The sequence below is a fragment of the Bos mutus genome, chromosome 9 (assembly GCF_027580195.1).
Source record: "Bos mutus isolate GX-2022 chromosome 9, NWIPB_WYAK_1.1, whole genome shotgun sequence".
Classification (NCBI taxonomy): Eukaryota; Metazoa; Chordata; class Mammalia; order Artiodactyla; family Bovidae; genus Bos; species Bos mutus.
In genome coordinates this window covers 42,330,047-42,352,679 of record NC_091625.1, presented here as the reverse complement: position 1 = coordinate 42,352,679, position 22,633 = coordinate 42,330,047, and the positions used below count along the sequence as shown (strand labels likewise).

The 22,633-nt window shown below is 40.7% G+C and overlaps 1 protein-coding gene across 1 annotated transcript in view; it reads right to left on the bottom strand.

Annotated features, from left to right (window-relative positions):
* Positions 1 to 14,612: 14,612 nt before the first annotated feature.
* The window catches only part of SEC63 (SEC63 homolog, protein translocation regulator), a 66,151-nt gene continuing 58,130 nt past the window's right edge, over positions 14,613 to 22,633 (bottom strand). The window contains exons 19-21 of the mRNA XM_005898203.2: positions 20,114 to 20,212; positions 17,425 to 17,529; positions 14,613 to 15,671 (exon numbers count right to left, since the gene is read on the bottom strand). Coding sequence (XP_005898265.2) covers positions 15,528 to 15,671; positions 17,425 to 17,529; positions 20,114 to 20,212 — 348 coding nt within the window. The 3' untranslated portion in view covers positions 14,613 to 15,527. The remainder of the gene's footprint in view (positions 15,672 to 17,424; positions 17,530 to 20,113; positions 20,213 to 22,633) is intronic.

The window sequence follows — 22,633 nt, the reverse complement described above, 5'->3', positions numbered from 1 at the left end:
CCTCATTGGGGATTGAGTCCTTTGACCCAAAATCTAAATGTAACAGACACACAGACTGTTGGGGGGTGTGTGTCCTATAGGATGGTGGTTGTAAAATGCTTATCCAGAAGTGAAGTCTCCAGGAGGCTTCCAGCAGGCTTTGCACAGGGTGGTGTATCAGTGGCATCATGAATTCCATATTTCTGCCCCACCCAACAGTCCTACTCAGCCTGGTCTCCAGTCAGAAAGTAAACCTCTCTGCCAAAATGACAAAGCACAAATTTGCCTATTAAAAGAAGTTTACTTTGGCCACCTGCTGCAAAGAGCTGACTCACTGGAAAAGATTCTGATGCTGGGAAAGATTGAGGGCAAGAGGGGAAGGGGACGACAGAGGATGAGATGGTTGGATAGCATCACTGACTCAATGGACATGAGTTTAAGCAAACTCAGGGAGATAGTGAAGGACAGGGAAGCCTGGCACACTGCAGTTCATGGGGTCGCAGTCAGACACCACTTACCAACTGAACAACAACAACAATATAAAAACATTAAGCTTCTCAAAAGGAAAGGTTCCATAGACATAAAGGGCAGCAGCTTTAACTGAATTCCATGATCTAAGTGATTGGCTGTTTCTTTTTAAAATCTGTTAAGAAAGCTGATGGCTTGGGAGAAAAGTCACAGACAAAACTGTACTTGAGTTTACCAGACACAAAACAGAGAGAAATTGTATTACAAAAAAAAAAAAAAAAACTATCCAGGTTTTTACGAGTGGAGTTTAAAATATATAGATAAGAAGACATTCAAAAGAACGGAAATGAGTGTCTGAGTACTGAGCGCGTCACGCATTCTTCCATTCATCTACAGGTTGCCCTTCCTCCCTCCACATACATGCATTCTTGGCCAGTTACCAGAAAAAATATAGGACATTCAGTCAAATTCAAACTTCAGAGAAACAAGAAACACACACACGTACACACATATACATTTAGTATACCAAACGTATATTCCTGATACATGTATATTTATTAATAATGTTTATACATATTATGTAATGTATTTAGCATATTTTCCTAAACACATAGTATAAAAATATATAGTTAAATACATTTCAGTATAAGTGTGTACCAAATATTGCATGAGACACACATCCTAAAAAAATAATCTGTTGTCTATGAGAAATTCTTATTTACCTGGCATTCTTCTGTGTGTGTGCTAAGTCTGGCAACCCTGTTCCTGGCCCCAGAGCCAGGCCCCTGGCAGCTCGGAAGGAATGTATTTATCCTGGGGGTGCCTGTATTTTCTCCCTGCTCTAGCAAAAGACCCCCAAATTCCCTGGGTCACTCCTCCGAGGCAATGACCGTAGGAAGCTGTCGGCCCTCAGGATAGGGCTCAGGGGCTGAGTCCTGGGGACAGCGGGGAGGGGGGCGGACTCTGGGCAGGGCGAGAGACCAACAATCAAAGCGACAGTGACTCCTTTTTGCCTCCAGAGGTCCGAGGAGAAGCAGCTCGGTCCGGGGAGTGGGAAGGGGGTTCGTGGTCTGGACTCCGGGCCGCCCGGACCTCGGGAGTGGCGGGGGCCTGCCCTGCGGCCGTCAGGCGCCGGCGGGGCTGCGGGAGCGCAGCGGCGTTCCCGCCACAGAGGTTCCGACCGCCGGCTCCGGGAAGGGGCCCCGGATGTCCCGGCTCCTCCTCGGCCTCCTCGCGCCCCCTGGCGGCCGCAGCTGGACACGCGGCACATCCTGAGTCCCTTCCCGCCTGAATCTGAACACCTGCACTGAACACCTGCATGGAAGGGGCAGAGTCCTGGGGGAGCCAGTGCTTCACGGGACAGGGCAGAAGAAAGTGACCCTTTCAACCGAAGGCACCTCTTTCAGGGTCTTCAGAGACAAGGGAATAACTGAGCTCCTGGTTAAAAGTCCCCCAGGAACAACCTCACTACTTCTGAGAGCACTTTTGCCCATGACTTCTGCAGGTATTAGCTTAATGCTCTGCTAGCCCCACCACTTAGAATAACTTGCGTTAAATGTGATGAAGAGCCCATCTTTTCAAACACAAGACTTGCCAAAGTGTAAGAAAGATGTAAGTGGATATCTTGCTTACTCAGAATTAATAATATCCTCAGGCTCTTGCTGCAAACTCAAAAAGATCAAGGTCTTGGGCCTTGTTTTACCTGATTCACACAATGAGTCCATCCTCTCCATTTCCCACAATGCTGTGTGCACGTTCTCTAGGTGGACAGAAAAATCAGGAGGCAGACGTTCTAGTGAAAACTGAAGGCAAGGAGTCCTAGCAGCCGACTGACTGTCTCCCTCCTTCTCCACCCAAGCAAGTTAATTGACAAATACTGTCAAAGTCTTCACAGTGAGTGGTAATTTTATGTGTCAGTTTGGCTGGGCCAAAGGACTCTCATATTTCAAACACGTGTCTGGATGTTGCTGTAAAGGTAGTTTTTAAATGAGATTACCAGTTTGATCAGTAGACTCTGAGTAAGGTAGATTATCCTCCATAATGTGAGTGGGTCTCATCCAATCTGTTGAAGAGATCAAAAGGGAAAAGATTGACTTCCCCCAAGGAAGGTGGGAATTCTGCCTCCAAACTGCCTTTGGACTCAAGACTGCACCAACCCTTCCCTGGTCTCTAAGGCTGCCAGCAGCCACCCTAGAGATTTTGGGCCTGCCCAGCCTGTACAGAGGATGAGATGGCTGGATGGCATCACTGACTCAATGAACATGAGTTTGAGTGAACTCCAGGAGTTGGTGATGGACAGGGAGGCCTGGCGTGTTACAGTCCATGGGATTGCAAAGTCAGATACAACTGAGCGACTGAACTGAACTGACTGAACTGAGTCTGTACGATTGTTTGAGCCAATTACTTAAAATGCCTGTCTGTCTCCCTCTCTCAGATACATAGATATAGAGATGTCTATATCTGGCTGACACCCAGCTCAGTCCAGACTCAGTCCAGCTCATCCCTCTCGCCTACTGCAGAACCTGGCTTCAGCAATTCCCCTCTCTCGTCTTGTAAGTTTTTCCTCTCTAGTAGATGATTTCCTTCTGCATAAGACACACTGTTATTTCATTTCTCTTCCAGCCACTACTCTCTTTCTTCCCCCACCCCCCCCACCCCCACCTTTGGTCTTTTTGTAACAATATTCTTCTAAAGAGTTGCTTGCACTCTTTCTCCAGTTCTCTCCTCCCATTCTTTGTTTACCTTTTTTATCATGAAAATACAACACATATACAAAAAAGGGGGGAGGGGAGTGGAAGGTAAAAACAGAACCATAATGCTTAATGATTTATTTGAAACAAATACCTTTGCTAAAATAAAACAGAAGCCTTCCTCAGGCCCTCTCCCACTTCCCTGTCTGCCCCCAAAGGTAGCCACCATCCGGACTTTTATGACCAACACTTGCTTGACTTATTGTTTTGCCTTTTAGGCATGCATCCCTCAACACTGTAGTTTTACCTGGTTTTTGAACTTTAACAGTAGGATAATAAAAAAATGGATTCTGATCCTGGCTTCTTTCGTGCAATATCATGTTAGTAAAATTCACCCATGTTGACAAATTCGACTGTATTTCATTTATTTTCATTACTTTATAAAACCCCATTGCGCTAGTTATCTACTGCTGTGTAACAAATTACCCCAAGATTAGTGGGTTGAAACTAGCATTAATGATATCACCTACCTCCTAAAAGTCAGGGATCATTTATGGCTTAGCTGGGTATTCTGGCTTTGGGTGTCTCGTGTAGCTGCAGTTAAGCGGTTGCCTGAGACTATAATCACTGAAGACTTAGTCTGAGTTGGAAGATCCTCTTCCGCTTTCACTGACATGGCTGTTGACAAGAGTGTTGCCACAGGGGCCTCTCCATAGGGCTGCTCATGACATAGATTCCCCAGAGTAAACAGTCCAAGAGAAAAAAAAAAAATGTGACTGAAGGAGCTCCCAAGATGGAAGCTGCAATGTTTTGTGTAACCTAATCTCAGAAGTGACACGTTGCTGCTGTAAGCTGTTGGTCACACAGATCGTCCTGGTCTAGTGTGGGAGGGGACCACCTAGGGTGTGAGCACCAGGAGGCAGGCATCCCTGGGGGTCACCTTGGAGGCTGCCCACCTCAACCTTTGGATAAACATAGAAAACTTGATTTATCCGTTCTATTATCAATCAATACTTAGGTTACTTCTAGTTTGGGACTATTATGAATAGGGCTTCTTGTACATGCCTACTGGTGCATATATGCATGCATTTCTGCTGCATAAATTCCTAAAGGTGTAATTTCTAAGTCACTGTATATGCATGTCAAGTTTAGTGTCGGGGGGGAGCGGGGTGTGCTCAGTTGTTCAGTTGTATCCCACTCTTTGTGACCCTATGAACCCTATGGAGCCCGCCAGGCTCCTCTGTCCATGGGATTTCCCAGGCAAGAATACCAGAGTGGGTTGCCATTTCCTCCTCCAGGGGATCTTCACCACTCGGACTGAACCAGCGTCTCCTGAGTCTCCTGAATTGGTAGGTGGATTCTTCACCTGAGAAACCCCTGAGCCAGCTGAGAAACCCCATCAAGTTTAATAACAAATGGCAAACTGTTTTATATAGTAATCTACAAAGTTACAAGCTTATCAGGAGTAGATGAGATTTCCAGTTGTCCTCAATATCACTTGGCATTGTCAATCTCTTCAATTTCTGCCATTCTTGTGAGTCTGTAGTGATATCTCACTGTAGTTTTCATTTGCATTCCCTGATGGCTAAAGGATTTGAGCAGGTTTTTGTGTGTCTTTTTGGACCTTAGGATATAGTGTTTTGTGAACTGTAGTAGATATGGAGACATGGTACTCAGCTCCTTCTTCCAGGAAGGACTTACTGCCCAGCAGCAGGAAGTGTGGTCCCCAGACAGCCTCCAACCAGCGGCTTCTTCAGGGTCAGCCTCAACAGCAGAGAACCACCTTGTCCGAGGTCATGCTCTTCCTGGAAAGCTCACACTCTGGCTGAGCAAGGTACAGCTGCATCAACCTGGCACGGGACACAGGACACATCAATGAGCAACCTCCACTGGATTAACCTGGGCTTTGCTGAGCCTGCCTCAAAGTTCAGCTGCTTTCTCCTCCCAGACCTTCTTCTCCCTTTGGTTCACAATAAGCATCTTGATTCTTAACAAACATCTCATACCACAAACTCCTTCTCATGGTCTGCTTCTGAAGAACCCAGTCTGTGACACAAAGTGTCTTTTTAAGCCTGACCATTTTCCTATTGAGTTATCTGTCTTTTTTTCTTACCAGTTTTGTCAGCATTTTTTATTTAATATGGATACAAGTCCTTTGTCAAATACATGTGTGGCAAATATCTCTCCCACTATGGGGCTTGCTGTTTCATTTCTTTATTGTGTCTTTGAACAGAAGTCCTTTATTTGGATATAATTCAGTTTCTCAATTTTCTTTTTTAGACATGCTCATTGTATCCTACCCTAAGGTCATGAATAAATTCTCCTATATTTCAAAAGCATTCATTGTTTTGCCTTTCAATTTTAGACTTACATGCATGCAACCTGGAATTAATTATTGTATAAAGCATGAGACAGAAGCCTTGCATCTTTTTTTTTTTAACCAAATGGATTTCCTATTGTCCCAGCACCATATTTTGAAAATGGCTTCCTTTCCCCCATTGTCTGCAGTGCCAAACTGTCACATATATTAAGTGTGTGAGTCTATCTGCACATGTGGGATTGTTTCTGGATTCCCACTCTTGAGTCATGGGCCTCCTTGTCTGCTCTGGTCCCAATACTGCAGTTATAATTCCATTTGGAATTTCAAGCCTGCGTGGAGTAGGGTTTTTGTCTCCAATTGTTCCACTGAAATGGCTGTTATAGAGATCAGCACCTTCTACCTTCAAAATATGCACATCCCAAATCCAAACACTACACCCCACCTCCACACGGCTGCCAACCCATAGAAGCCCCAACTTGGACAAAGGGAGAGCTATGCAGGCATAGAGGCTTCCCTGGTGGCTCAGACTGTAAAGACTCTGCCTGCAAGGCAGGAGACACGGGTTCAATCCCTGGCTCAGGAAGATCCCCTGGAAAGGGAATGGCAACCCATGCCAGTATTCTTGCCCAGAGAATCCCATGGACAGAGGCGTAGGGCTACAGTCCATAAGGTCGTAAAGAGTTGGACATCACTAAGCGACTAACACTTTCTTTCCTTCATACAGGCATACCTAGTTTCATTGTGCTTTTTTTCTTTTTTATAAATTGAAAGTTTTTGACAACTCTGTTTCAAGAAAGTCTATCAAGCCCATTTTTCTACAGAATTTGCCTACTTCATGTCTTTGTGTCACAATTTGGTAATTCTCACAATATTTCGAGCTTTTTCTCTATAGTATTTGTTGTGATGATTTGTAAATGTAATCTTTAATATTACTACTGCAAAAAGATTGACTCGCTGAAGGCTCAAATGATGGTGCTTTAGCAATAAAGCATTTTTAATTAAGGTACATATGTTTTTTTAGACATAATGCTATTGCACACTGTTATAGTATCGTGCAAATATAAGTTTTATATGCTCTGGAAACAAACAAAAAAAACCACCTTGTGACTCACTTTATTGCGATACCTGCTTTGCTGCAGTGGTCTGGAACAAGGCTGCAGTCTCTGAGGTCTGTCTGTATATTACCCATTGCCTCATAACACATGTAAAAATTCCAGGGAGAATTCTTCAGTAACCTTCTAACTGGTAGTCTTACTTCAACCCCTCTCTCCTTCACTTGGTTTTTTTTTTAAACACAATAGCCAGAGGAATCCTTTGAAGACAGAAGCCAGATCCTGTCATTCCTGTATTCAAAACCCAGCAGTGGCTCTTTCTTCACTCAGAGCAGAAACCACAGTCCTTAAACAACCTTCAGGGCCTTTCCTGCTGCACCCTTGACCTTCCTCGTCTCTCTGAGCTCCTCTCCTGCTGTTCTCCCCTGGCTCTGCTCCGGCCACTTTGATGTCCCCTTGCTGCTCCCCACGCTTGCAGCTGCTTCTGTCTTACAGCCTGTGTGTCCGCTTCGCCCTCTGACTAGAACGCTTTTCACCCAAACATCTGCAGGCTAACTTCTTCACTCCTTGGCCCAAATGTCAGCTTTGAGATGAGACCCGTCTTGACCATAAAAATTAAAACCTGTTTTCCATCTGCCTGCTTTGCTTTTCTCTACTTTCTTTTTCCCATCACTCTTATCACCATCAATGTGTGCGTGCATGCTCAGTCATGTCCAACTCTTTGTGACCCCATGGACTATAGCCTGCCAGGCTCCTGTGTCCATGGGGATTCTCCAGGCAAGGATACTGGAGTGGGTTGCCATTCCCTTCTCCAGAGGATCTTCCCGACCCAGGGATTGAATGGGAGTCTCCTGAGTGTCCTGCATTGGCCACAGATTCTTTACCACTAAGCCACCTGGGAAGCCCTATCACCTTCAGTGATACTATATAAATTTTGTTTATTGTCCTTTCTTCCTCCTCTTCTAGAATGTCCCCAGGGATCTTTGTCTGATTTTTTCTTGTGTTGCTCTCTTTGCATCCCAAGCACCCAGAACTGTAAACCACAGTCCACTGTTCGCGCATCCTCTGCTGCTCCCCTCTACCTCAGGTACCTGCACCTGCAGCCCTTGGAGGAGCCCAGGCAGTGGTGGGCTTTGGGTCTCGCCCTGCTATTGGAAGCAGCTCCAGGTCTGTCACCAGCTGTGACGGGTCACTTCTCTTACCGGCATCTTCATTTCCTTGTCTCTCCCTCAGGTCAATCCCCTGCCCTCTGTGGGCGCAGATGGGAGTACGACTTACTCCGAATCAGAGCTGGGGACAGGGAGCCTCCCAGGGCCTTGGCATGTACACTCATGCTCTCATTAACTCCCTACTGTAATGCCACCCGATGGAGGTAGCACCAAGACTAAAATCTATGGATTTTGCTTCCATACCTATATCCCGGGCTCTTTTATTAGGCTGTGGAGGGGGTTGAGGGAGGGGAGGTGTGGGCAGGCACTTGGTTCAATCAGATTGTAAGTACCTGGTACTAAATGCAAAGAAAACTTTACAAATCACACCAAGGGAGATGAGTTTTTTTTTTTCTCATTCTAAAAATTATTATTTCAATACACTGAAACAGTCATGATTCTACTCAAAATTCAAACCTAAGCTCATCTGAAATGTGCTGCTCCTGAGGTGTCATTCCTGACACTCAAAGTGATATCCTGTCATTAAGTCAGAAGACTTGAAAGATGTGGGGGCTCAGTGTATAAAGAAATAATGCTATGAGTCATAACACTAGTTTCATTTCCAATTCTCAAGAGCACCCTGCTGAAAATCACATTAATCCTTATAATTTCCATGATAATAGACCCAGATCAGCACTTGGGGAGCGGGGTGGGGTAGATGGAGCAGTATCTTCTCAGGATGGTGAAGGAACTGTGGAGTTCTGAATGCGGACTTGGTGGTGGGAAGAGTTGCAACTCTGATACTTGGAAGGGAGGCCCTGCTTCCCTTCAACTGGGGGCACCTCTCTCAGTGTTCCCCTTTCTCTCTCTCACTCATATATGTGTTGTCATGTCAAAAAGAGGAACTATAGGCTCCTGGAAAAATTTGAAAAGTTGATGTACAGGATAGTCGGCACCTGGAGTCACGAGAAAAGTGGCAGAGAATCAAGAAATTTAAAAGCTGGAGACACTGTGGATGCGATTATAAAGTAGACTAATTCCACAAAGATATATATAGATGTGGATTAATTCCTAAAAATGAGGGAGGCTATACTTACCCTGTTGGAGAAGGAAACGGCAACCCACTCCAGTATTCATGCCTGGAAAATCCCATGGACCGAGGAGCCTCAGATCAGATCAGATCAGATCAGTCGCTCAGTCGTGTCCGACTCTTTGTGACCCCATGAATCACAGCACGCCAGGCCTCCCTGTCCATCACCAACTCCCAGAGTTCACCCAGACTCACATCCATCAAGTCAGTGATGCCATCCAGCCATCTCATCCTCTGTCATCCCCTTCTCCTCTTGCCCCCAATCCCTCCCGAGGAGCCTGGTGGGCTATAATCCATGGGGTCGCAAAGCGTCGGACAAGACTGAGCGACTTTGTGTGTGTGGGTGTGTGTGTGTACTTATCCTGTAATATTACTGAATGTCTCCTTGGGAGTCCTCAGTGCACTTTAAATAAAAATCATGATTTTTAAAAAGTCACTCATTGAATTTTAGTCACATGCTTAATTTTTCATTGAAATAATCAGCAAATGTGACTACCCTCTAAATTTATTTGCATCATCTCTAAATACTTTTCACAGGAAAAAAATAAATATTCTTTCAAAGGATGATCAGATGCCAGCACAACTGTTCAGAAAAATATTTCAGAGGTCTCTCGATTATTTCAGTCAAAGATGTTCCGAAGACTTCTTGGACTTGGGTAGCATCTTACAAAAAAGGACTGGCAGCTGTTCTACAAGGATCCAGACTCACTTGGAGGCACAAGTTCAGTTTGTTGGGAAGAGTGTGATTTAGGAGAGAAGGTGGATGGGTGTCGGCGAAGGACATGTTTTAGTTTGAGGTTTTGGGGAAAGGCACAGAGGCAATTATCAAAAGATTTTATGGTTACAATATATAACAACTATAGTTGTTCATTTTTAGACACCTGTTTTTCCACTGTCACACTGCTCTGGATTCAATTTGGAAAATTTTGGACCTTTTTTTAGTTGGCACACATAAGTAAACTGTCAACTGTAACATAAAATTATCTTTGACAATAAAACATTTGTGAGAGGTTTATTGTCAAGGAGGACGGTCTCACTGGTCCTGCTGCTGCTGCTGCTAAGTCACTTCAGTCATGTCCAACTCTGTGAGACCCCAGAAACGGCAGCCTACCAGGTTCCCCCGTCCCTGGGATTCTCCAGGCAAGAACACTGGAGTGGGTTACCATTTCCTTCTCCAATGCATGAAAGTGAAAAGTCAAAGTGAAGTCGCTCAGTCGTGTTTGACTCTTCACGACCCCATGGACTGCAGCCCACCAGGCTCCTCCATCCATGGGATTTTCCAGGCAAGAGTACTGGAGTGGGGTGCCATCGCCTTCTCCGCTCACTGGTCCTAATTTTCACTAAATAGAACTCATTCTGTTTGAAAATAAGTACCCCATGTGCTCAGTCACTTCAGTCATGTCTGACTCTGCGACTCCATGGATTGTAGCCCGCCAGGCTCCTCTGTCCAGAGGATTCTCCAGGCAAGAATACTGGAGTGGGTTGCCATCCCCTCCTCCAGGGAATCTTCCCGACCCAGGGATCAAACCCAAGTCTCTTGTGTCTCCTTTATTGCAAGCAGATTCTTTACCTGTTGAACCACTGGGGAAGCTCATGTCTTTGTAAATACAGATACTATATATTTTGAATTCCAACTTTTGAGACACAATTTTCTATAGCTATCTCATGTTTCTACAAACCTTGTGAGCAGAGGCACACTGCTTTTGTTCCAAACTATCCTTTTATGTTTGCGTAAGGAACAGCCTTGGAAGAAAGAGTACCTCCCTCTTGGGGAGCTATGCTTGCAATACACGTGAGAGAGGTTTCTTGAGCTCAGAATTCCTCAGCATATGCAGCGTCCACCTGGGTTGCTCTACGTTGGCCCCAGGTGGGGCTGTAGAGCGTCTACCTGTCCCTCTATGTCGGAACTAGGGGGGACAGAGAGTAACTAGGCAACAGGAAGCTGTCTGCGATGCCTCTGACTTGGGGTCTCCTGTCTTCTTCCAACATCTATGACACTGCACAGAGTGTTAGCTTGCACAGTCAGACCCTTTCATGGTTTTTGACACTTGCCATCCCAAAACCAATTTCGTACAATAAAAGGATTTCTTTGTCCTACCTGACTTCCCACTTCTCTCAGGCAAACAATCTGATACAATTATAGCACAATTAATAAATGTGGATTGTCTTCTGGAGTTTGCTACAAAGGGGCTCAATGGATCAAGCCAGAAAACCAAGAAGTTTAATATATTAAAAGACATATATAAGAAGTAAAACACTAAGGGGGAAGGAGGTAAGCCTAGAAGGTGATGACAGAAATAAATTACACAGCATGTCTTCAATTTTGGTTGTCTCACAAACTAAACCACTCTTTTGCTAAAGAAAATTGTAGCCCTATCGCCCTCTACCGGAACCAAGCTAGAAACTACAGGAAAGTGGTTTAAAGTTTTCTGAAATTTGCTCATACCCTTTGTGGTATCCAGGGGTTTCCCAGGTGGCTCAGTGGTACAGAATCCTCCAGCCAATGCAGGAGACATGGGTTTTATACTTGGGTCAGGAAGATCCCCTGGAGAAGGAAAAGGCAACCCTCTCCAGTATTCTTACCTGGAAAATCCCATGGAGAGAGGAGCCTGGCAAGTGACAGACCATGGGGTCTCAAAGACGAGGACACGACTTGGCAACTTAACAACAAAGTGGTATCCACTGCAGCAGTTATGCAGATTTTAAAAAGTAAACTTCAGGTGTTCACGAAGGTAAAAGGTACACAGCTCCCTTTGCATACCAAGCCTGACAGGTCAGTGCTGGACCATCTAGTGCTAAAGAGTGGACAGCCCTTCTCACACTCACCTGCAATTTGCAGCAGCCACTGACTGCAGGGACCACTAACAGAGCTGCAGACTTTGCTGAAGTCCCTGGCAGCCGCACCTAGCACTTCTGCCCTCAGCCGTTCCACGTTCATTCTGTGGACAACAGCTGCTTAGAACCCTCTGCTCATCTATTAACAGTCACCATACCTACTCAGTTCCACCGCAGAAAATAACCACTTTGCTACACAGTGAATGCTGACCCTTTGACTCTAGCAAAGGAGCATCATCTTGTGAACTCAAATGGCAAGTACTAAAACCCCAAACCTTCATTTCTGCTTAAATGGCACTATACCAACACTTTAAACAGCACTACAGCAACACTTTAAGGCAGCATATCCAAATATTTGATCAAGCATTGAAATCAGAAAAAAATGTCTAATACGCCAATAAATGTATTTATTTATAAATTATAGTGTACAATTGTACAATATATTATGTACATTATAAAACACACAAAAATAGAAATTTAAAAGGTTGAGATTAAATACAAACAACCACTTTAACATTTTCCCAATAGACTGATTACTGCATACTCCTGGGAGATACACATCCCCAGCTAAAACCACAGCCCTAAAGCATGCCAATGATTGCTAGATTTGAATTTTTAGCTAATTACAGAAAAATGTACAAGATCACAGCTTTTTTAAGTTTTGCAAAATAGCCTGAGCATCAAGTTTAAATGTGAAGATGCTTGATGCTAACTTTTTAAGACATAATTGGACTAATCACTGCACAGCTGGTAAAATGTCACACTATAGGATAGCTGTCTCAGTTATCATAGAGCAGATTACACTGGGGAGTCTGTAAAGTTTAATATTTGGGGAGGAAAAGCTTTAAAGAAACATTGAAAACCAACAAATAGCTAGCACCTAAAAAAAAAACTCCTCTGCCTACAGTGGAAAAACAAACAAAAAAACGCATTCCAAACAATGACCATTAGAATGCAAATGGATTAAAATAGATTGCCATACATTTATTTGCCTGCCTTAATACCTGTGAGCCATAAGAACACAAATTCTTTTTTTTAAATAGCCCCAGTGTCTGATCACAGACCTGGACACACTGAAATTCAGTAAACAGGTGGTGAACAATGAACAACTCTTCAAAAAATATGTGAGATGTGGAATTACATGTAGAATTACAATTGTTGCTAAAGACCACTCCAGTATCCATCTTTGCTTGGCTGAAGCAAATGACTGGATAAATGTTGTGGTCAGGAATAACACGCTCAGAGCCTCTTTACATTCCTTCACACCCTTGCTCCCTTTTCCCACATCAGGCCATTGGTCCACCTGCTCTGCTTCTACCCAGGACTTGAGCTTCCCCCCTCACGGGGGAGCCCTGTGGCCAGACAGGCTCATCCTTCTCCAGCACGCAGTGCAAATTGGGATAAAGAGAACACAGTTATGTTCTACACAGAAAACCTTATTCCAAGTACTCCTTAATTTAAAAAAAATTCACAAAAAATTTTTTATAATTTTTAAAGGATATGAACACCTGACTTTGAGATTGAGATATGCACGTAGAGCTTCAAGTTGTGCAACAAAAATTTTTAACTGAAAGACTTTCACTGATGGTCTCCTCTGGAGGAGTACCTTTTAATAGGTACTTCACCAATTCAAAAAGATAAAAATACTACACAATTTAAGTGGCTTAATTTCATTAAAAAAACACTTTCACTTTGCATACACACACTGATGGTTTTCATCTGTATGTTCATCTGTTCTGTTGACAAAATGTCAGTGTTTGATGGGACCAAATTGAAACTACACTTAATGAAAGTCCCATTTGATTAAATGCACACAAGGGTAAATTAGTTACTCAATCTCAAGAGAAGGAAAGAAGGGATGCAGAGTTCGAGACTCGCTGGAGAGAAGAGAATGATAAAATGAAAGCTCAGTCATTTCACTACGGCAATATGGAAAGAGCTTACTGAAAGTACTCATTACAGGAAAATGTGTTACTGGTTGTGAAGTACAGATATATCACACAAATGGCAAAGCAACACAGACCTGTAGGATTTCCCAATAAGGTGATGCTGGCTTTTTTTAAGCATTGTGGTGAGTTACTAGGTTGTGAAATCATCCTCTTGTCTTAATGAGAAAGCCAGTTGTTTGAATAACTTATAAAACCTCTTTAAGACAAAACAGCCACTAGAGTAAGTACTTTTCTGCAAAAGTGTCTTTCAAGAAAGCCAGGACTGTGTAGCGACACCGTTTCATTTGCTCATTTTCACACCGCCTGAGTTTTCTCTAACCTCTCCTTTTCCTGGATGCTACTGGCTGGCTTGCTCCCTTCCACCTCACTTAGGTGACCAGCAGCTTCCCAGCAAAACCTCACCTGAAAATTAAACCTACCCTCTACTTACAAAATGAAACAAATCCTCACAAACAAATCAGTGGTACTCCTGCTTGCCAAGGAAGGGTCTCACTAACACCTTTAAAACAAAAACAGACAATGGAGGCTCCAGAGAAAAAAATCTGCTTTGACCATATTATAGGAAATACTACATCCCAAATTTAGAACCAAGAAAAAAAATAATAATTCATGCTTTGGTCAGTTTCAAATTTTATTTCCAACTACTGCAGTAACAAAATACCAGTGGTAGTTCTGCATGGGAAGTGGCAACCTTTTAAATAAACAAGGCCACAAATTAGTATTCTGACAGCACTTGGATCTATGGAGATTTTGATAGGGGAGGATTATTACCATAAGTACTATAATATAAACTTATGTTTCCTCCATATTTAGTAACAAAAATATTCATTTTACCTCAATAATTCATCATGTACACATTTCTACTCCTTGTAAGCATGATCCTTGCAGGCTGTACTGTGTGAGAGTATAAGATTGGGAAGTTCCCCTCAATCACAGGTTTTTCTATAGTATACAGAAACAGCAGTCACTTTAGCAGTCATGGACAGTATCACTAAATTTTTAGTTGAAAAATAAAAGAATGAGTTCTCCTATTATATCCCTTTCTGGGAGTAAAAAGACACACACCATTACAAACATAAAATGAGTCAAACTTCTATTTTATTGACAGGAGTCCAAAATGAATACAAAAAAACGCCTCCTTTGCATGTTATATTTTACCTTAAAAGGCTTCTGACAGAGTCAGGTAGATTAAAAGCTAACAATGTCTTTCAGCTTTTATAGTGACCTTTTTAAAAAGGTTTAGTAACACAATCACCAACATCAGAGAACGTATGGTCCCACAATCATTTTTAGATCTATAGCTTATAAAAAGAATTAGATCTTGCATTGATCTGCTAAAATAGAGGCTTAAAAATGTTTTAAGCCATTAAAAGCCATTTTTATAATCTTTCTGGTAACTCTGGGCAATTAAGAAAAGGAAAATCCCAAAATGTAGCCCTCTAGATTATGTGGAATGTGGCAGAATGCCAACTTATGACCAAGACAGGCAAAAATAAAATGTTTAAAGCTATGAATGGAGCTGTTATAAATAGTCTTATATCACTGCAACATGTCAGTAAATGAATAATAGAGCTTATTAAGACATTAAAACTTGAGCAGATGTTACTTAAAACATTTGTGGTGTTTATCACACATACTTTAATGTTAAAACTAAAGCTAAACAAAGAAAGGTCACTCATTTATAGATTGTTTTTCATGTACCTTTACTTTTACTGGGACCACAGATGATCAGATAATACATAGCCCACACTTCTGGACAGTTATAACAAAGGGTTTATTATCATTTGCAGATGAAATAAATGCACCATCCCATACCTGAAAGCTTTCACAAACCTTAAGCATCTTTCAGACTGTACCAAGGCACCACCACTGCCTCGGTAACACACCCATTTCTAGGAACACTTCCCTCAACATCAGTTCTGCACTGCTTTTGGTTTATTATACACTTCCAAAACAGCAAAAATTTGCAAATATGTGCAAATATTGTGGTCCCTGCTTAGTCATCATCTTCCTCCTCTTCTTCCTCTTCCTCAAAGCTGTCTTCAAAGCCCTCGCTGTCCTCCTGGTCTTCATCCCCCTCTATTGCTGTATCCCACTGTGGGTGATTTTCTGGCACAGGCTTAGCCTCATGAACTTCCAACTAGAAAAAAGAATTAAATGCAGACATTAGAAATCTGAGGAGGAATAATGGAAGAAATATCTGGTACAGAAAAGGTTTTCTTTGACAGCAGCACTTGAAAAGATTACATCTTTTAACTCTAAATTTAACATATTTAAGAACACTCATCCACGAAATAAAAACATGAATCTAGTAACATGTTAGTATAGTTAAGTTTCTAGTGTAGTTTAATAGTATGATTTTACAGGCGCTATATACTATTTATTCTGCAGCATGAAAGATGAATAATTCTGACTCTTGAGCAGGAACACTGTTCTTAATAAGTCTTCTGTGGATGGAAAAAAAGTTCAAGTGTGACTTCCAAAGAGGTATTTACAGCCTCCAGACTACTCATGAAGTTAACATCCTATAGCCAATGGAAAGAAATACAGCGCCCTCATGGGGAAAAAAAGCCATGCCTTTGCTGGCTCCTTTCAGTTGAGTCCCAGTACACAGCGCAACACTTCTTCAGCACAATCTCTCTAACACAATAGCATGCCTTTTATAAAAAGCTTAAGAGACTTCCCTGATGGTTAAGGGTCTGCCTACAATGTGGGAGACCCAGGTTCGATCCCTGGGTCGGGAAGATCCCCTGGAGAAGGAAATGGCAACCCACTCCAGTACTCCTGCCTGGAAAATCCCATGGACACAGTCCACAGGGTCGAAAAGAAATGGACATGACTAAGCAACTTCACTCCTTTTACTTTCACAAGTGAAATGGTAACATCGATGAGAATGTGCTTCAAATGATACTCACACAAGTGTATACTCTAAAATGAAATACATGTGTCTTTCTAAAGAAAACAGAAACCATCTGGTGAGGCCCTATAAAGGTATGGCATACTTTCAGTTCAGTTCAGTTCAGTTGCTCAGTCGTGTCCAACTCTTTGCAACCTATCACACTGGTAAGTTATACTCAAGGTTCTAAATCATCATACTCCTTTAAAACAAGTTTATTATTGAGAGCAGTCCATCAAGTGTATTATGTTAAAGTATGACAGGATCTCTTTCCCTGTTATTCTACATTTCAAAACTAGAACTGCTTCCCTAAGATGTAATACACTTATTCAAATAGATAACCTTATTTTTTTAAGTTCCCTTTATTACTTCAAAAATGTATAAAAAATTTTTTTGCGTGGTTTGATTCACTCTTTTTCTCTGTGTATCTCTCTTCTTCCTTCCTTCTCAGGTATTTGAAAATTTGTCAAAAAGGAGGAAGTGGTAACTTTTATTTCCCACACAAGTATAATAATGCAAATCCATACCCACCATAAATTTAAAACAAAATTCATTTTCAAAGAAACGTTATTATTAGAATATAGCTGATTGACACGGTGTATAGCAAAAAGAATCAGTTATACATATACGTAAATCCACTTTTTTTTTTTAAGATTATTTTCCCATATGGGCATTACAGAGTATTGAGTAGAGTTCCCTATGCTATACAGCATGTTCTTATTAGCTATCTGTTTTATATATATAGTACTATACATATGATCAATCCCAATCTCCCAATTTATCCCTGCCCCCTCACTTTTATCACCCCAGTAACCATAAGTTTGTTTTCTACATCTGTGACTCTATTTCTGTTTTGTAAATAAGTTCATTTGTAGTTTTTTAAGTGTGCATATATAAACAATGTCATATGATATTTGTTCTTCTGTGTCTGACTTACTTCACTCAGTATGACAATTTCTAGGGAACACCATATTTACAGAATAGTCATTATTCTTACCTTCAGTGGTTTAATCTGATCCAAACCCATATAGGAGTCTGATCTCAGGAACACTGTATATTGATAATTTCCAGGCTTGCCTGGTGCAGGAAACTTCAGTTCTACCTAGAAGATAAATCAGAACTTAAAATCTGTATTTTAAAGAGTGGAAGAAACAATAGCGCCCTCCTATTTAGACCAGAGAGTATTTAATAGCCAATGCTTACTCAGATGACAGAAGAGGTCCTAAAACATGTTACAAAAGTTCTAATGACAACAAATGTATTTACATATATGACAATTGTGTCATATATATACTATGTAAAAAGGAAATAAAAATAGGCAGAATTGATGGGGTTAATTTCTATCTCCAGAATTCAAGAAAACATATTTAAAGCAACCAAGTTCTATCTTGATAATTTGAAGAAATGAAGCTGTGTATAAAAGTAAAATAAATGAAATGTTGAACTAAAACAGACTTCACCAAACAGGAATAGTTCTTGCCAAATTTTCTTATTTCTAGAACAAATGTTGAGAGAACAGAAAATACATTCATCACACACATATATATATGTGTCTCTGCCCTCAATCACAGGCACAGAGCTTCTCAAATCCCTGTAATTACGAAGTGACAAGAGCACATAAGGAGCATCTTCTGTTGTAAAATTTGGTCTTTGGGTCTGGTTCCTGACACTGAGCTAACAAATCCCTTGGAATTTCCTGGATGGTAAGAATGAGTTCTCTTCTAATGAGGCAATTCTTGGTCTCCTAGATGAGGACCAGTCACCAGAAAGCCCAAGCCATGAGTAGAAGCCTGGAACTTTTAGTCCTACCCCCTATTCTCCAGAGAGGCTGAAAACTGAGTTAATGATCAATTATGCCTATGTGATAAAGCCTCCATAAAAATACCAAAATAAGGGGTTCAGGGAGCTTTCAAACTGGTGAACATGCAGAAGTGCTGGGAGAGCGGATTGCTCAGAAAGAGCATGGAAGCTCGACATCCCTTCCCATATACCTTGCCCTATATATCTCTTTCATCTGGATATTCATCTACTTCATCATACTATTTTCATAATAAACTGGTAAATATGTTACCCTGAGTTTTTGAGTCATTCTGGCAAATTACTGAACCCAAGGAAGGGATCGTGGAAACCATGATTTACAGCCAGTTGATCAGAATTACAGATGACAACCTGGGACTTGCAACTGGCATCTAAAGATGGACAGCGGGGCAACAGCAGTCCTCTGGGACTGAACCTTAATCTGAGCTGTCTGGGGAAATAGTGTCAGCACTGAGTTAAACCACAGGACACTCAGCTGGTGTCACAGAGAAAAAGAAAGAGGTCAAAACCATGGATGAATGGTCTATGGGGGCATGATAATATGCCTGCAACATTTTTCTATATCTCACAAACTGAGAGGCAATGAACATACTACACTTGACCATTCTTTCTCCCTATGGAGAAATAAACATTTAACAATATCTATCAAAATTACAATGTACAGAGCCTCTAATTCATTAATTCTACCTCTACGAATTTATCCTATAGATGTGTTTGAATGATATGAGGTTATTCATTGCAGCAAAAGACAAGAAACACCTTGTAAGTCCACTAAAGAGCTGAGCACTGAATAAATAAACTTCCACACAAAAGAATATCAGGCAGCTGTAAAAACAAACAATGAAGCTTTTTTCTGTATTAATATGGTACAAATTCCAAGTTTTATCACTGAGAAAAAGGTAAGGTGCAGAACATGATGTATGCTACTTTTTGTGCAAAACTGGGAAGAATATACCTATGTATACGCTTGTACTTTACTACAATATCACATGAAAAATACATAAAAATTTGGTAATATCGATGGTTTCCAGGAAGTGGAATGGGTGACTGAGAGACAGGAATACAAGATACATTTCAGTGTGTGCACTTCGGTATATCTTCTGAAACACTAACTAGGCAAATGAATTATCCATTCAAAAATGGGTAAAATTTAAATTTTAAAAAATGTTAAAATTACTCTGAGAAAGAGATACCCATAAGTTGGCACTATCGCTAAGTGTCAAACAACAATAAACTACTTTAAACATTTACTACTTGGTTACAAAGGTAGGAAAAAACTTTTGGGATTTAAAAAATCATCATTATAGAACTCTCTTGAAATTCAAAAGCTTTGCTCTTGTCCACCAAGTCCAGGTAGACAGAACCTTCTTTCTCAAATAGTAACGTAAAAAAATCAAGAAGAAAAACAAGGAAATCCAAGGTCAAAATATGTTCATCACAATGTTATTTAAATGATGTCACTGACAGTGGACAATCCAATAAAATAAAAAATTCCACTTTAAAAAATGAACCACTAGTACTTACATTTGTTTTTAACACAAAAGCACTAATTCAATGAGGATACAAACCATAATTTCTGAGCACCAATCCAACGAGGATAAAACTCACAAGCGTTTGTAAAACATAACTAAATTCTGGAGATATGGTAAGGCAAGTATTAGTGAAAACTAATAGCTGAGAACAAGGTTTTAAAAGACCACCAAGTTGTCTACCTCAATTTAATACTCTATAAATTTCCAATGAGCTCCCTCCAAAAGCTGTCAGAGAACAGTTATAAAATGTGTTTTCAATAAAATGCAATAAGCCATATATGATAAATGGATTTCTATACTGTTTTCTATATCTAAATAATGTTGTTGGATACTTACCTCTTCCGTATCTTTTAGTGTACACACATGATATGGCATAGATATTAATGTCTGTTCCTTCCTATCTGCGATATAAAGCCACCACCATTCTTGCTTTTCCTGCAAAGAAAAAAAGAGAAGAGTATAAACAGCCAGAAAGAATTACAGAAATACAGTTTTGCCTTATCTCATTTTAGGGGTATGGTTACTCCTTGGTACCTGAGGGGGACTGATTCCAGACAAGCTCCCCTTTCACCCCCACAATGCGGATACCAAAATCCATGAATGCTGGAATCTCTTACATAAATTGGTGCAGTACTTGCATATAACCTATGCACATACTCCTGTACACCTTATCTAGCCTCTAGATTAGATTACTTATAATATCTAATACAATGTAATTGCTATGCCAATACCCAGCAAATTCAAGTTTGCCTTTTTAGACTGTCTGGAATCCACCCCCAACATTTTCAATCCACAGGTGATCAAATCTATGGATGCAAAACCCACAGATGCAGAGGGTCAACTGTATTGCCCTTTAGCCACTGCTGTATCCCCAGCACAGACACCATGGTTGGTACAAAATAGATGTCAATAAACATTTACTGAATGAATAAATTGTTCTTAGAGCCACTCTCCAACAAAAGAATTTTGTATGTAATTTTGGGGTTTCAAATGGCCCCTTAAACCCTACTGATGAACCTCTGTATTTTAAAAACTCCTGATTAACCTTAAATGATAAAAGATATGCTAAAAAATAAAACAGTATAAGCTATCACGAATTCATCTAGCAAATAATTTTAGTAATCTTACCTAGTAATAAGCAAAAGGCAGAAAGCAGGAGTGGAAGGGACTTAAATGGTAACAATACCAGAAATCAATACATTAAAACATGTTACTTATAAGACAGCATCTCAGATTCTAAGAATCTATTTGTACCATTTACGGTATACCATTTCAATAAGCTCAGCATTTTCAGTTGTACTACATAAAAGATTAGGAGCATAAAAAAGGCTGAGTAAAGAAACTGTCACCAGAGTGCACAATGACAGCAGGAAACACTGACAGGAGACAAAAATCTAGGGAAAAAAAAAAAATAGAAGACCAGTCTGGGAGCGCCAAACTTCAGTGTGGTCAGCAACCACCACTGCATCACAGCACAGATCAGTAACTTTTTATTCATTCATCCACTTTGCATCCACTGTTTAAGAATGGGATAGGGAAGATACCTTTCTAAAATGACTTAAAAAAAGTTTTAGACCTAAAAGTAAAATAAATTGTATCCAATTAACCAAAGCAACACTAGAGTCTCAATTATCCAAGAAAAGTTTTAAAAAATAACTTTTTATTGAAAATAGTTTCATAGGAAGAATGTCCCTAAGCCAAAATCACTTGTGCTTTCTATTTTATTTCAATCTTAAGACATTAAAATACAGTTTATTATCTTCCCAATAACGGTACACTAAGCGCAACTAAAAGCTTTTGTTTAAATGCCTTAAACTACAAGGCAATGTAACATTAATAAACAGGATAACAAATCATAAGTGGATGACTAACTCAACTTCTGCTTAATCCAAGGGTTAGGACTACAACAAAAGGTATAGTTTGTATACACATGTCTTTCTACGTGTGTTTTGCACACACAAAATGGGCAGAAACACAACAGACTCAAAGTGGAGTACTGTTGTACTCACAGGAGATCGATTCCAGGATCACTCCACCTCCAGAATACCAAAATTCATGAATGCGCAAGTCTGTTACATAAAATGTCGTGGTATAGTTGGCCCGCCACATTTGCAGATGCAGAACCCACAGACTTAGAGGGCCAAAGAGTCTGCTATAACTACTCAACTCTGCTCTAACTACTCAACTCTGCCATTGTATTACAGAAAGAATGAGTGTGGCTCTGTTCCAATAAAACTTCATTTACAATAATACTTCATTTATAAAACAAGCTGGGAGGCAGATTTGTCTGCAGGCAAGTAGTCTGCCAATGTCTATTTCAAAGTCATCCAGACCCAATTATTTCACTCCTTGAAACCTCACCCTTTTTCTCTGTTAAGTGATGAATGCTTACCTCAAGTTGTGTTGTGAAGATAAAGTGAGATAATACAAAAAAAAAAAAAACCCTGTTAAAATGCCTAGGACACAGAGTCCAATAAAATTACAGTTACATCAATATAACCACTCTGGAAAACAGTATGGAAGATCCTCAAAAAATTACAACTACAACTACCATATGATTCAGCAATTTTACTTCTAGCAATTTATCCCAAGGAAAAAAAGCAGACACTAATTTGAAAAGATATGTGCACATCAATTCATTCCATCATTATTTACAATATTCAAAATATGCAAGCAACTGAAGCGTCCACTGATGGATGAACAGACAAAGAAGGTACATATAAACAATGGAATATTACTCAAGCCATAAGAAATCAAAATCTTGACATCAGAAACAACATGGATGGACCTAGAGGATATCATGCTAAGTGAAGTCGGAGAAAGACAAAATACCACGATCTTGCTTATTTGTAGAAT